This window comes from Nelusetta ayraudi, unplaced genomic scaffold, assembly GCF_046127955.1.
Source record: "Nelusetta ayraudi isolate G7.1 ecotype Tasmania unplaced genomic scaffold, CSIRO-AGI_Nayr_v1 ptg000090l, whole genome shotgun sequence".
NCBI lineage: Eukaryota > Metazoa > Chordata > Actinopteri > Tetraodontiformes > Monacanthidae > Nelusetta > Nelusetta ayraudi.
Genome location: NW_027466140.1, coordinates 2377134 through 2389935, shown reverse-complemented (window position 1 = coordinate 2389935; position 12802 = coordinate 2377134). Strand labels below are relative to the sequence as shown.

Here is a 12802-nt window from a genome sequence, read left to right as displayed (position 1 = left end):
TAAAAATCACATCACTGCACAAAAAAACAACTCAATAAAAAAAATAACAGTTTCTTGTTTTTCATTTTGAGACATTGCGGTGCATTGGGCCGTGAGCGAGTTTGCCACAATCTACGTGCGTATGTATGTCTGTGGGTTAACTGCAGAACACAGCACAGAGTTCAGAGGCAGGGCAGTCTGGTGCTGCGTTCAGGTGATCCAGAAAAAAAAAGCTTTTTTTTTTTTTTTTTAAATCGAGGAGTTCTGTTTCGCATGTTGCCTAAAGTAGTTCCTTTTGTTTTATTCGGTGAGTTTAGGGTTTCCAATGGTACTTTGCAATTTATTAAAAACGTAAAATAGGAAGAAAAAAACAAAACAAAAAACCCTCCATATTTCTGTATCTTCTGGTCCTGCAAGTAGATTACAGACGTGCGCCTACTAGTATGTGATATGATAAAAATGCAAAAATACGATCAAAATGAGAAGAAAAGGCGTTCAGAAGTGCTTATCACAAGAATTGCAGGCATTAAAATTTACGAGGCAAAAACTTTGCGATACATTATCAATAAAGCAGTAAAAAAAGAATTGCACGGACGAGCAATAAGGGCTAATACAGCGCCCATAAATATTTGACTACGTGACCTGGCGTGTTTTGTTGTCGCATTTATCAGTACAACGGTCACAACTGCTTTCCCCGCATTGCCCTGGAACGCAGCACAGGGTTTGCGGCGCCACCTCATGTGAATATTCAGCAGCGCGTCATGTGACGTCAGGGGGCCAGGCCATTCAAATAGCGGCCGGTGGCAGAAATAGTATCAGACTGTCGCTAGTAAATACCGGCGGAACTCGAACACTGACACAGCACCGCGGCGGCAGCAGCAGCAATAGCAGCAGCAGCAGCAGCAAACCAGTGCATCGTTATTCTACAAGGAAGAACAAAAAAACAACCGGATACTCAACTTCGGGATCGGTCGCGAGACCATTTTTTTTTAAATTCGACGAGTGTAGTTTTTCACGATATGAGCACAGAGATGTTCGCCAAGACACCAATGGAGGTTGCCGTCTACCAGTTGCATAACTTCTCTATCTCTTTCTTCTCCTCGCTGCTCGGGGGAGACGTCGTCTCCGTCAAACTTGACAACAGGTAAACACGCCGAAATCTGGATTATTTTTTTTCTCTCTCGGTTCGTTTCGCTTTTTTTTATTTTTTTATTTTTTTTATTTTTTTTAAGCGTCGACTCGGGCATGTTTGTCAACAGCAAGCGGCGCTCTCGGTTCTTTGTCCCTCGGCTGACGTAACGGTTCAAAGTGAACGCTGCGTCTGCTGGTGCTGCGTGCTCGGACTTTTACCGCGTCCCTGTCGCGTTTGCCTCTTGGCTGCACCCCTACATTGACATCTTATCTCATGGCCGAGATATTAAAACATTAGTCCGGTAATGTGCGACAAATTCCCGAGATAAGAGGTGCGGGGGGGGGGGGGGGGCAGGCCATTTTCTTTCCCTTTTCGTTTCGCTTACACCAATAACCCCGGTATCGCCGTCCTTTCCACTTTGCGCCGCACACTCTTATTTTTCCAAGGCCCCGAGCTGTTCACTCACGGTCTGTTTGTCTTTCTCTTGCAGCGCCTCCGGTGCGAGCGTCGTGGCCATCGACAACAAGATCGAGCAGGCGATGGTAAGCCCCGACACAGTAACACACCAGACAAAGGCAAAGGGGATGCAGACCGACTGCACCATCTAATGCAGGGCTGCATCTGTATGACGTGCCAGCCACACGTTGCGCTCAAATCAAGGCCCAATGTCGCATGCAAATGCACAATTGACACACATCCCTGAGCAAATTCTTGGTGGCAAGCTAGCAAACCCACTGATTGTTGTTGTTGTTCAAGTTCAAGATTGTCATTACAACATTTGTGAAATCCGCAACTTATGAGCGGCGCAGAGATTCCTGCTATCACTCTGCGCAAGCTGCTGCAGGCCCGACTCGTGCCTCAAATTGCAATACACGTGCCACAACACAGCGGGAAGTCCCAGAAAACATGTTTGTTTTTCAACATCCATCTGCCAGCAAATATTAAACTCCTCAATTCCCTCTGCCAACACATCAGCTGTGCAGCCTGGCCCGGTTTCTCAATATCCTTCTCCTCTGCCCCCCCCTCCCAAACAGGATCTTGTCAAGAACCACCTGATGTATGCCGTGCGAGAGGAGGTGGAGATCCTCAAGGAGCAGATCAAAGAGCTGGCGGAGAAGAACAACCAGCTGGAGAGGGAGAACTACCTGCTGAAGAACCTGGCCAGCCCGGAGCAGATGGAGAAGTTCCAGTCTCGCATCCCGGCGGACGCGCTGCTGGACAACCAGAGCTCCCACATGGGCTCGGACGAGCAGCAGACCCGCGTCCACTGCGCCGGATCTGCTGTGTAAGTGGCTCTGCCTTGGGGCGGGCAGAGCCACTGCCTCTCGACAAAAATGGACCTCCACTTTGAATCAAAGCGTTGCGACGCAGCCGATTGCTGCGAGCCCTTCGGCGAAAGGCGAAGCGTCGGGGCTGTAAATGATCGATGGGACTCAAATGAACTGTCGGACTCCGACAAGCACAACATAGAACTTGAGACGCTCTTGACTGGTGCGGTGCTCAGGGCCCGTCCTCTGATACCGTCCGACTCTTTGCCGTAGTCTCCACGTAGACAGTAGCGCGGAGCATAGACCGGGGGGGCCCGGCTCTGACGTGCGCGGACGTCCGGCCGAAACCCGTCCAGTTGAAACGCCCTCCACCGGAGAGACGGTGTGAGGAGGTGTTGACCGGGCTGGCCCTGCACACGCTACTTTGGAAAGTGCAGGGGGGTGCAGGCTAGCCCTCCCCCACCCCCACTGTCCTGAGACTGTCCTCAGTGTCTTGGAGGAGAAGAGAAGAGAAGAGAGCGCCATCGGATGGATTTGCCCCCGAACTTTTCAGTTCCAAGGACTCTAAAACCAGCCACAGTAACCAGCACCTTTCCTGATTCCACAGTATACCGTTCTCACGTTCATGTACATGTAACCCTAACAAGAGTAATCAACAGGATAAGCTAAGGCACCGCGGGTGGAGGTTAACGCAGTGCAGCCTGTCAGTCGTCGGCCAGCTGCGGTAGACTGTAATGATCAATGAAATGTAATTGTATTGACTTCGGTCAGGGGGGCTTGCTGCTTATCGGGAATGTTGATCCTGCCACATCTCCCGTCGTCGGGGATTCAGATATCAGAAATCAGCTGTTTTTTTTGTTTTGTTTATAAGGAATAATGTACAATGGTCTTAAAAGAGTCTTATGCAGGGGGGGAGCCGACATGTCTTGTCCACCGTGTTTGCCCGACTCCTCCCGGGTCACGTCACACGACGAGGAGCAGAACTGTAGCGAGTGAGTGACCCGCCGAGGCGGCGCAAACAGCAAGTGCACTCCCGGCTCTTTAGCAGCATTGTCCCACTTCCTGGTCCTTTTTGTTGCTCATTTGCCAACTTGAAAACGATGGCATGACGACAGTGCCTGCTTCATAGTTAAGAAGAACACAGTTTCGCTTTCAGGTCTGTTGATTGTTGTCTGGCTACCAAAGACTTTTTTTTTTTTTCTTTTGGTTTTCTATCCGCTTTAACAATTTTTACTCGTCACGACAACAGAAGCCAAGTGAAACCAGGACCATGTGTAAAACTTCACAGGGAGAAGCTAGTGCTAAAGTTTCTTTGTTTCGTTTTTGTAAAAATGAAAAAAAAAAAAAAAAAGAGGTCTTGTTGCCGTAACGGTATCCAGGAAACAGATTGACGCTGTGTTGTTTGGATACAAATGCACATTTGCAATAAACCTTCTGTTTACATAATGCGAGATGGCGACAGTGTCTTCTTTTTATTGCACCGGGCTGTGGTCAAACTGAAATGAACACATACTTAGAATATTGTGTGAGAACTCTACAGGCACCAGGGAAGCAGAAGTGAGCACGCTGACCTCACCGGCGTCTCATACACAGGGTGTAGCTGCAGGAGGGGAAACCCACTGGCATCGGTCTGTGTTTTTTCCTATTATGGCAGTGTAGTGGAGGTGAAACGCTACGCCGCAATGGAGAAACGTGTTCACTAGAAATCCAGCCAGGCGAGGCCGACGAAATCCCTGAAATAGACGGAGGTGGGAGTTCAACTCTTCTCAGGCTGGGCGCTACGCTGTGAAAGTGCTCCTTTCTTCAGCGGGATTGGGATCTGAACAGGTCTTTTGTCTGTTCCGTGAAAACATAAGCATGCATTCTTTAAAGTCTGAGTCACTACGTCACGGCGACTTTGGGAAGACGCCGCCGTCTGTGCTGCTCTATGAGCGTTGTTGTGTTGTTTACAAGGTCCTGAGGAGCTGCATGTGATTCGCGAGTTTGCCAGCGTGGTGTTGGGAGTGTGACCTCCGGGGCCGTCGGAGATACTCGAGTGCTTCGAGTTGTTGTTTGTCTGCAAAGTTGAGCTTAATAATCGCTGGCCAACAGTTTGCGCTGGTTAGCATTTTCCCCTTCAGACAGATTGGCCGCCAGTCGGTGGAGACCCGTGTAAAATGATATGCCGCGGTTTTCCTGCTGCTGCTGCTGCTGCTTCGCGACCCGGGCTCACATCCATCCAACGTTGACAACACAGACTCACACACTCGCCCTGAGCCCAGAATCACAGCCGCAGATGGAGTAGCGCCGGAGTAAACACAGCTTGGACCCCGTCGCTCTCTTTAATTCCCCCGAGAACAATCTTCTATTCCCTTTGTGTCTCCACTAGTGAGTGTGTGTGAGAGCAGCGGTGGTGATCATCATGTGTGGTGTGCTCACACCAGCCACTCTGCCGTTCGATTAGCGCCAGGCTGGGTACGCGGCGTATTGACTCAGGTGGAGATTTTCTCAACGCAGACGGTGACGACGGGCGTTTATTGGCTCTTTAGCACAAGATTATTGGAATGAGTTTTTGCTGCTTCCTGCCCAGATACCTGCAGACTCTCTGCATGTTAATCAAAGGACTGGAGAAGCTGGGTCTGGCCTCATGCGACACACGGTGGAAAAGAAACACTGTTTCTGATGTGGCTTATAAAAAATAAGGCTGAGGAGCATTGAAGGTTTGGCTTGAATCTCAGGTTTTTCTCCCTTAAAATTAGATTTTGTAACCAAGCATGTTGGTTCTTTTTTATTGAAACCAATTCACCATTTTAAACCTTTTTTTCATGGCTCACAGATGGAGCCCGATGGAGTAACGATTTTTTTTTAGAGTTGCCAAAGCTGCACTTCCTTTTCAGGGTTTCCATTCCCATTAAATGCATTGGTTTTCCGAGGTTACGTAAAGGTGGTGGACCCGATCGAGTGACGCCTATTATTCCAACCACTATGTTTAGATACGCAAGTAAAGACATTCTCCTCAGTGCAAGCTGATATAAATTACATAAGCCGTTTTTCTTCTTAATGTGGCCTGGATAAAGTTATGATTCATAGGTCGTGTTTGCGTTTGCTCACTCGCTCCTGACCCGGCTACGGATGTTTTAAAAACCTCCTTTACAGGAGTTAAAGCATCAGCGATTACGTTGATCCTTTTTAGGGAACAGTTAAATATTAATGGTGTCGGCGTGGCCCTCGGTGTTCAATTAACCTCTGGAATGGAATTTGTCTGAAAACGGGCTGAGAATCGAAGGCCGGTGTTGGGTTTCGGCTGTTATGCAATTAAAGGGAAGGCAACAAACAGAGACACATCTGCTTCGGATGGAAACTGGCGGGATCAGTCAGGGCCCTGCCTCGGTGCGGTCGGGTTCGCATGCAGGAGAATAATTTGTACAGACTGCCTTTTCCTCCACACATATACAACCGGTGCGTCCCACGCAGGCCAACAGATCCATCATGTCAAACATTAAAGGCCAAGACGAGTGAAGCGCGTGCAAGTTTTTCAGACACGCACTGCACATTTCCTCTAACGGGGCTGTGGGGTCCCTCTCTGCTTTTTTTTTCTGCAGGCATTCTCAGATGTGACAGGTCGTTGTGTAACAAGCCTGAAAAAATGACTTTGCTTTTTCGCAAAGAAATCAGTTCACAGACGTCAGAGGCAGTTGGAAGTGTAACTTGAGAGACGTGTTGCCTCGCAGCTTCCCCTTTGCACTTTGACATGTTCTTGCAGGGAGTGAGTGAGTGTCAACCTGTCTGGCTTGGATTGACTTTTCACCTGCCTTTGAAAAAGACGGCAGGGTGCAGTTGTTTGCACTCGATCACCCACAGCAAGTAGGTTGCAGGTTCAACTCCCGCGCCATGAGAATGTGTACGCTTCCTTACCGCGTTTGCGTGGCCTCTCTCCAGGTGACGCGCCCGCCGGGCTAACTGGCGACTCTGGCGGTTGTTTGTCTCTGTGTGGGTCTGTGACAAAGCGGCGTTTCGTGTGGTCCACCCTTCGCCCACCTTCGCCCCAAGAAACCTGGGAAAGGCCATGGATAGGCTACTTCAATCTAAGCAGAAACATGGAAAAACAAATTCTGAGTGGGTTTGCCAAGGATCTTGAGTGCACAGTCTCCAGGGACAGAGAGTTTCACATGTACAGAGAAGACTTGAAGTTGTCTGAGTTCTTTTAAACCTCATCAAAGAAGGTGCCGAGGGTCAAGGGTAACAAGCTCGTCCTCCATTGTTGACGTGGGAGGCGTTAAGACTCTTTGTCTGAACCACAGTGATTGGACGTTGCTTTTGCAAGACTGGAGAACAACAATGATCCAATCTACAAAAGGATTCTTTTTTTTTATTCCCATTCTTTGTGGAAAAGCATTTGGGAAAGTGTATTTTTCTATCGTCTGGTTTGTTCAGACAGGCTTTATGCTCCTCGTGCCTTTTGCACTGCAGGTTCTTGCCAGCATACCTTAGAGAGAGGGGGAAAAAAACAGAATCAAATTACACACTGACCTTGTCTTTTTGTGTTTCTGGACGACATATCACACATAGTTTTGTGCACAAACGTCACAGTGGACTGACAACGATCTTCAGCTGTCAACGTGAAAACTGAGTTCTCAATGTTATTGTTGTCGCTGCTGCTGTCGAGTGCTTTCCTTCAGGCCGGGGGCAGGGCACCGAGGGCACATCCTTAAAATGTTGAACAGTTAAATGTTACATATGCGTTTATATGTATATGTTGTTTGTTTTGGCTTTGAAAGGTCACAGACGAGAGAAAATGAAGATGTGCGGCGCACGCTATTTGGACGATGATGTTGTTTATGGGGTGTCAGAGGCCGAAGAGTCTCGAGTTAGCACCGCTCCTCCAAAAACAAGAGGGTGAACCGAGTTATTTATCACTGCTTGGGGCTGCTTGACCTTAATCCATGCTGCTGCTCTGATTTATTAGATTGATTAAATCTGCTTACTTTCCCGTCTGGTGATAAATTAAATAGTCTGCTGCCCAATCGTGCCACCTCCCTCTCCCCTCCCCTGTCCTTGGTGCTCGATGCAAGAAAAAAAAAACAATTTTAGCCTCTGCTCGTGATCGTTTGGGTGGATTTCTTGTTTTTCTTCTCGTGACACAGTCAGCTGTATTTGTGTCACCGGCGATCAAAGCCGGAGGAATGTGCTCGGGACGTCTTGTTCACTCAGACAAAAGGTCAGGGGGGCTGCCGGTTTCGGATTTACGGCGATAGGCGGCTTCATGGCACCGGCACACAGCAAGTGCCCGGCGTAAATCGAGGCCCTGACGGGCCCTGAGTTTAACATGTGACACCCAGGGGTCAAAGGGTCGACGGTTGCATAACCTGAAAAATAAATGCCTAACGTATAGGTTTTTTTTCTGGTTCCCAAGGCTGCGCTCAGTCCACCAACGTGGTCACCAGTCACAAGACGAACGTCTTGACTCTTGACCACAGGGGGAAATATTTTTTACATAACAACCAAAAACAACGGTAACAAAGAGGAAGTTTACGTCAATGAGGCCTGCAGAGATTTGTGACTTTCTTTTTTTGCAGGGATGCTTGTTTCAATATTGAGAGAGATGTTGAGTGTTGTAAATGTAGTGGGTGAAACTTTAGATGGGCCACCTGGCTGATGCAAAACATCTTCACACACCGGCCACTTCATTAACAAGCAGCACCTTGCTTGTCCTACCTACCTAATAATGTGGCCAGTGAGTGTGTATGATCATATTTCAGAGAAATAAACATAGCTTAATTTGGTTTGGTTTGTTTCGCATTCATAGTTGACACTCTGGCGACTGGTTATCTGAGTGACTTCGGTTTCCAACCAGTCTGCCTCGTCTCCTCTGATGCTCATTTTCCCGATTCTGATGCTCTTATTTTGTTGTGTAGCAAGTCGTCTACCAGCCTAAATGCACTGAGTTGCTGCCGTGTGATTTGCTGATTAGCTATATGTGTTAACAAGCTCAGCTAACACCGAGGTTTTGGCTCCGAAAGTCCACCTGACCTCGTCAACCCCAGTGTGTGTTCCCATATTTGTTTGCTGCAATTCAAATGTGCCAGCAAGAAAAACGCAGCTCCGCTCTGCAGTGCAGCGCAGCTGTAAATCCTGGAGGGTTGCCTCTCTTAAAGTATGTGTAGCACTTTTAATGTGTCACACAACCATAGCATGAAATCCAATAAAAGTTGTTGACATCTGTTTTTTTTTTTTGCTCTCTCGTAGCGCTAATGTAGGAGCGCCGCCGCTGGAAGTCGACACTCCAGCGAAGGCAGCGACTCGGTTTTTGCAGCGTTTATGAAACAACTCGCTACAGCGGCTTTATAGCCAAATGACTTTGCACCACAGAAAAAAGAGGATTCAGATGTTATTCTGTTGGGCCTCAGATGTGTTACGCAACCCCACCGCCTCCACTTTTTTTTTATAGTCTATTTATGTGACTGTGCCCTTTGTGAGGTAAACATCCCGCATCCTCGGCCGGCTCCAGCCGCGGCCTGGGCGACGGGGAGCGGACAGGCAGGAAGTTCAGGACGTAAAAAGGGGCAGGAAGTTCAAGTCTAACCTTGACATTGATCAACAGCCATTCGCCCCCCCGGGGGGGAAATCAGACTCGGAAACCAAACACTGGACATCACTATCTAACGTGTCACACACACAACAACTCATCTCAACGTTACACAACAAAGCGGCTCCAGGTCCAGCTTCGCTCTGTCTCTGCTCTAAGTTATCAGGTGGTCGAGCACATTATAATGGAAAATCGGCTCGCATTGACATTTTCAACTTGTGACTGAATGAAAGCTGGAGAAAATCGCAATGTTTTGCAAATGTACTGAAAGAAAAATAGGTGACTGTATCTGTGCGACTGTTTTAACTCTATTGCTCGGCTAAACAGCTTTGGCTCTCACTCAAGCGCTCATAAAGCCTGAAACGTGCACTTGCAGTAAACAGAACAGCCCGTGCACGCGGCAAGCCATTCAGCCATCGCTACATCAAAGACTTGGAGAGAATTGGCCTCAGATCGACCAAACTTCACCCTGGCACGTTAGTGTTGGTCCCACTAAAAAGGGAGCTTTCGTGAAATTTGGGCAGCGTGCATTTGTTCTATATTTAATTTTCTGTTTTATTTGTTTGATTGTCGTTTAATTAAACCGTTTGAACTGGATCTAAAACAGAATCGAATGTAAATCAAAGTTGCTGGAGTTGCAACTGTACTGCTGGCTACCGGATCAGTTCAGTTACACAATGTGAGACATGACTGGAGAGAATTCACGGTGATGGATGACTTTGTCAATCAGTCTCATGACTCTCTGTACATCGCTGGAAAGAAGCCTATTGACTGTGTTGTTTGTGAAAAGAAATGCTAAATTATCTTCTCTGTGAGACTAATGGCTCTGATTGCCATTACTGTGTCTCCAGGGCACATTCTCCAGCCTCATTTAGAAGAAAATGAACCACAGTGCATGTCCACGCACAAAAAATAGGATGTAGCACATTAATTTCCTAGAAGCTGACTGGGGAAATAATGCGGAGAGGACAGATGTGTATCGCATTACCTTCTTCCCAGCACTTCTTGTTGATTCGTCTTGCACAAGTCAACAAACCGGTTGATGAGTTGCGGCTCGTTATTTGCAAGTCAAACGAGTTATTGCTGAATAATGAGTGGTTCTATCCGCTTCTGCTGCTCCAGATAAAAACAATGCAGGCGTGTGTGTTTTCCCTCCCACACATGATTTGAGTCACACCCAAAAAAAACCTAAGTGTACCCCATAATTGCACATGATGAGCTTCCTCAGGAGTTCACACCTGCGCTACCCTGATTCCATTTTGGCTCCTTTGAGTTGCCCCTGAATGCCGAACAGCGTGTTCTCCGGCAGTTCACTGCCTTCCCGCCGCTTCCTGCGGTAGAGAGCTTTACGAGCGCTGCTCCACAGGCGTTTAACCTGTCCGCCAGCTGTGTGGTCCCATTACGGACGGGAAGGAATTATACAAGAGGGGCCAGGCCTTTATTTCCTCGCAGAAAACAGGCAGTTGAGGAAGTCCGCTGGTTGTGATGTCACAAAGAGCTCAATCCCTCAGCTTGGGCAGGTGATTGTTTAACCCCGCCCTCTGAACTAATCGTAACCAGTGGTTCTACAGGATGGCAGTAAACAGAGGGCTAAAAATTGTGTTTTGTAGAGATCTATACATGTTTTTATAATTAACTGCGGTTTTATATGAGGCTGCTGTGCTGCAGTCCAGGATTAAAAAATTAAAACTTTAAAATAGAGATAAAGTGGAACACTTAAACTTTTTAAAGGCCAACATATTTGTTGTGGGTCTGTTTGTACAGAAACGCCTTGTCCCACTGACATAAACAGCAGCATTCCGAAAATAAACTTGCCGTCATAAACTTTTAATAAAGGGTACTGATATAGTAAAAGCCAATGTGTTCCAGCAGAGAGTTTATTACAGAATATTTCAACGTTGCCAGACACCCAAACAGCCGTGTGTTAGAACTTTAGGGAGACATTTACAAACAGAAAAAGAAACACAGATGGAGCAGAACTTGCTCCTGGGGAGCATTTTCTGGTTTTTATGTATAATTGCTATTGTTTAGCTGCTGAACCCGCTGACCCCCTCCAATGACATCAAAAACAACACATCATTAATGGCAGCTGATGAGCTGACAGCCTGTGCATTTCACGTTTCGTAATGTTTGTTTTGTTGAAGGCACATTGGAAGATCTTTTAAAATCACGAGGCCCATAAAGTGCAACCAGGATTACCAAAAACAAACAAAAACTGCTATTAAAAACTATGAGTCATCACTCATCATCCATCTTGAAACAAAAAGAAAATAATGTGAACCATTATAACTGAATGGCGACAAATAAGAAAACACAACACGCAGTTTTCCTGTTGAAATGATGATGAAACGTTGAGAGAAAATATCTTGTGTGTAAATATGTCGCAACAAAGCCTCCCTCAAAGTTGCCGGTGTCTCCTAGAGTTCGTGAACCTGTCAACCTCGTGCTCTCCGTAAATCGTCCAGGGTTCAAGTGTTAGACGGGAGCTTTTGAAGCCACGAAGTGTCAACTTGCCGGGGTGTCGCGTCACATCGTCCGACGTCATTCCCAGGCTGTCGGCGAAGGCCCGTCTGACAGTTGGAGAGCAAGAGGGCCAGGTGGATTTAGGCGAAGCGGAGCGTGAGATGGTTTTGGTATGCGGAGCTTGGCCTGTTTCCAGGGAGAGAACTCAACTCACGTACATTTTGTACATTCCCCAGATGAAGTGAAAGCTTGTCACTGGGTCTCAAAAGAAGAAATGAAGCAAGTAATCCATTCAGCACGAGCACTCCCAAATAGCTGGCATGTCACTTTAAAGAACAAATTGTTTTCCTCAGACAGAACTGCAGGCAAACCGGCCAGAACGCACTCGGCTCTGATTCATGGCCACTGCTGACTTTCTTCATGTTGCTTGATGGCCAGAACTTTTCCAGAGTCGAACTTGAGTGGTGATCAGCTGGACTCAAAAATTTGTGCACTGGAGTCTGAGAAGTCTCACCAGACTCCAGCTTAGAGCTTCAAGCTTTTAAAAAGCATGTGCCAACTTGACATACATATGCTTTTATTTATTTTTTTCATGACTTAACTCAGAATCAAAAGCTTGAAATGAAATGCACAGTTACTCCACTACGAGCTTCATTTAGCAACCAGTATATCAACATTTGTGCTAAGACAGACCGTCGAGCCAATAATCAGCACGAAGCTCTGAGTGACTGAAGGAAACAAGACAAGTCTGGTCTGTCTAATACCACCACACTGACATGAAACTGATGAGTCCTGGTTCCACAAACACTTGCAGACAGATTAGTTTGGAGCTCCGAGCTACTGTTCAAGGCAACTGAAGCGTCAGCAAAATGCCCTGTAGCTATGATGCTATTGGTTATGACGCTGAAAACAGTTATCTTGAGAACATGCACTCCTATTCAGGAACTATTGTGTTTTCTAATCAAGTTATAGGTTGAGAATACATGGAAAGTGTTTGTAGATGCTGTACTGCTTCAGTCACTGGGTTGCACCATCTCCTGCTGTGGAGGTGCTGAACATTGTGATCTAATTACAAGCCCAGACACAGTTGCAGACGATTACAGTGTAAACATAACCTGGATTTAGTGACTCCTCCCAGCCCGTCCCCCTGCTGCTTTGTCCTGAAAAGAAATGTGAAAACGGGGGGAGTGGCATTAGAGAAACAACATCGAAAAAAGAAGACCTGGAAACAGTGGCAGGCCCAAGTGGTGTTTGGCTGTACCACACATCAAGCACTAATGCTCCAGTGCATGTGAATACTAAGGTGGCGTGCACATTCCCCTGCTGGAGCTTACGCAACCGTCCTGTGGTGAAGGTTGGGCGTCGGGGGCAAAATGTGGCTTCTTTTTTCTGCGG

The 12802-nt window shown here is 47.1% G+C and overlaps 1 protein-coding gene and 1 long non-coding RNA gene across 3 annotated transcripts in view; one reads left to right on the top strand and one right to left on the bottom strand.

The window, feature by feature from the left end:
* tsc22d3 (TSC22 domain family, member 3) overlaps positions 1-3827 on the top strand; it is a 30288-nt gene extending 26461 nt beyond the window's left edge. Inside the window, exons 1-3 of one of the 2 annotated variants that reach the window (XM_076046751.1) lie at positions 598-1123; positions 1602-1653; positions 2146-3827. In XM_076046751.1, the coding sequence (XP_075902866.1) occupies positions 999-1123; positions 1602-1653; positions 2146-2400 (432 nt within the window). In that variant the 5' untranslated portion in view covers positions 598-998 and the 3' untranslated portion in view covers positions 2401-3827. Of the gene's footprint in view, positions 1-597; positions 1124-1601; positions 1654-2145 lie in introns of those variants that run through there. The other variant, XM_076046749.1, reaches the window with a different exon arrangement.
* Positions 3828-10803: 6976 nt separating this feature from the next.
* On the bottom strand, positions 10804-12569 carry LOC142901970 (uncharacterized). The gene is made up of 2 exons (XR_012929017.1): positions 12523-12569; positions 10804-11593 (listed from the first exon to the last, which is right to left on the bottom strand). It is a non-coding gene; the product is annotated as an uncharacterized LOC142901970 (long non-coding RNA).
* Between the last annotated feature and the right edge of the window lie 233 nt (positions 12570-12802).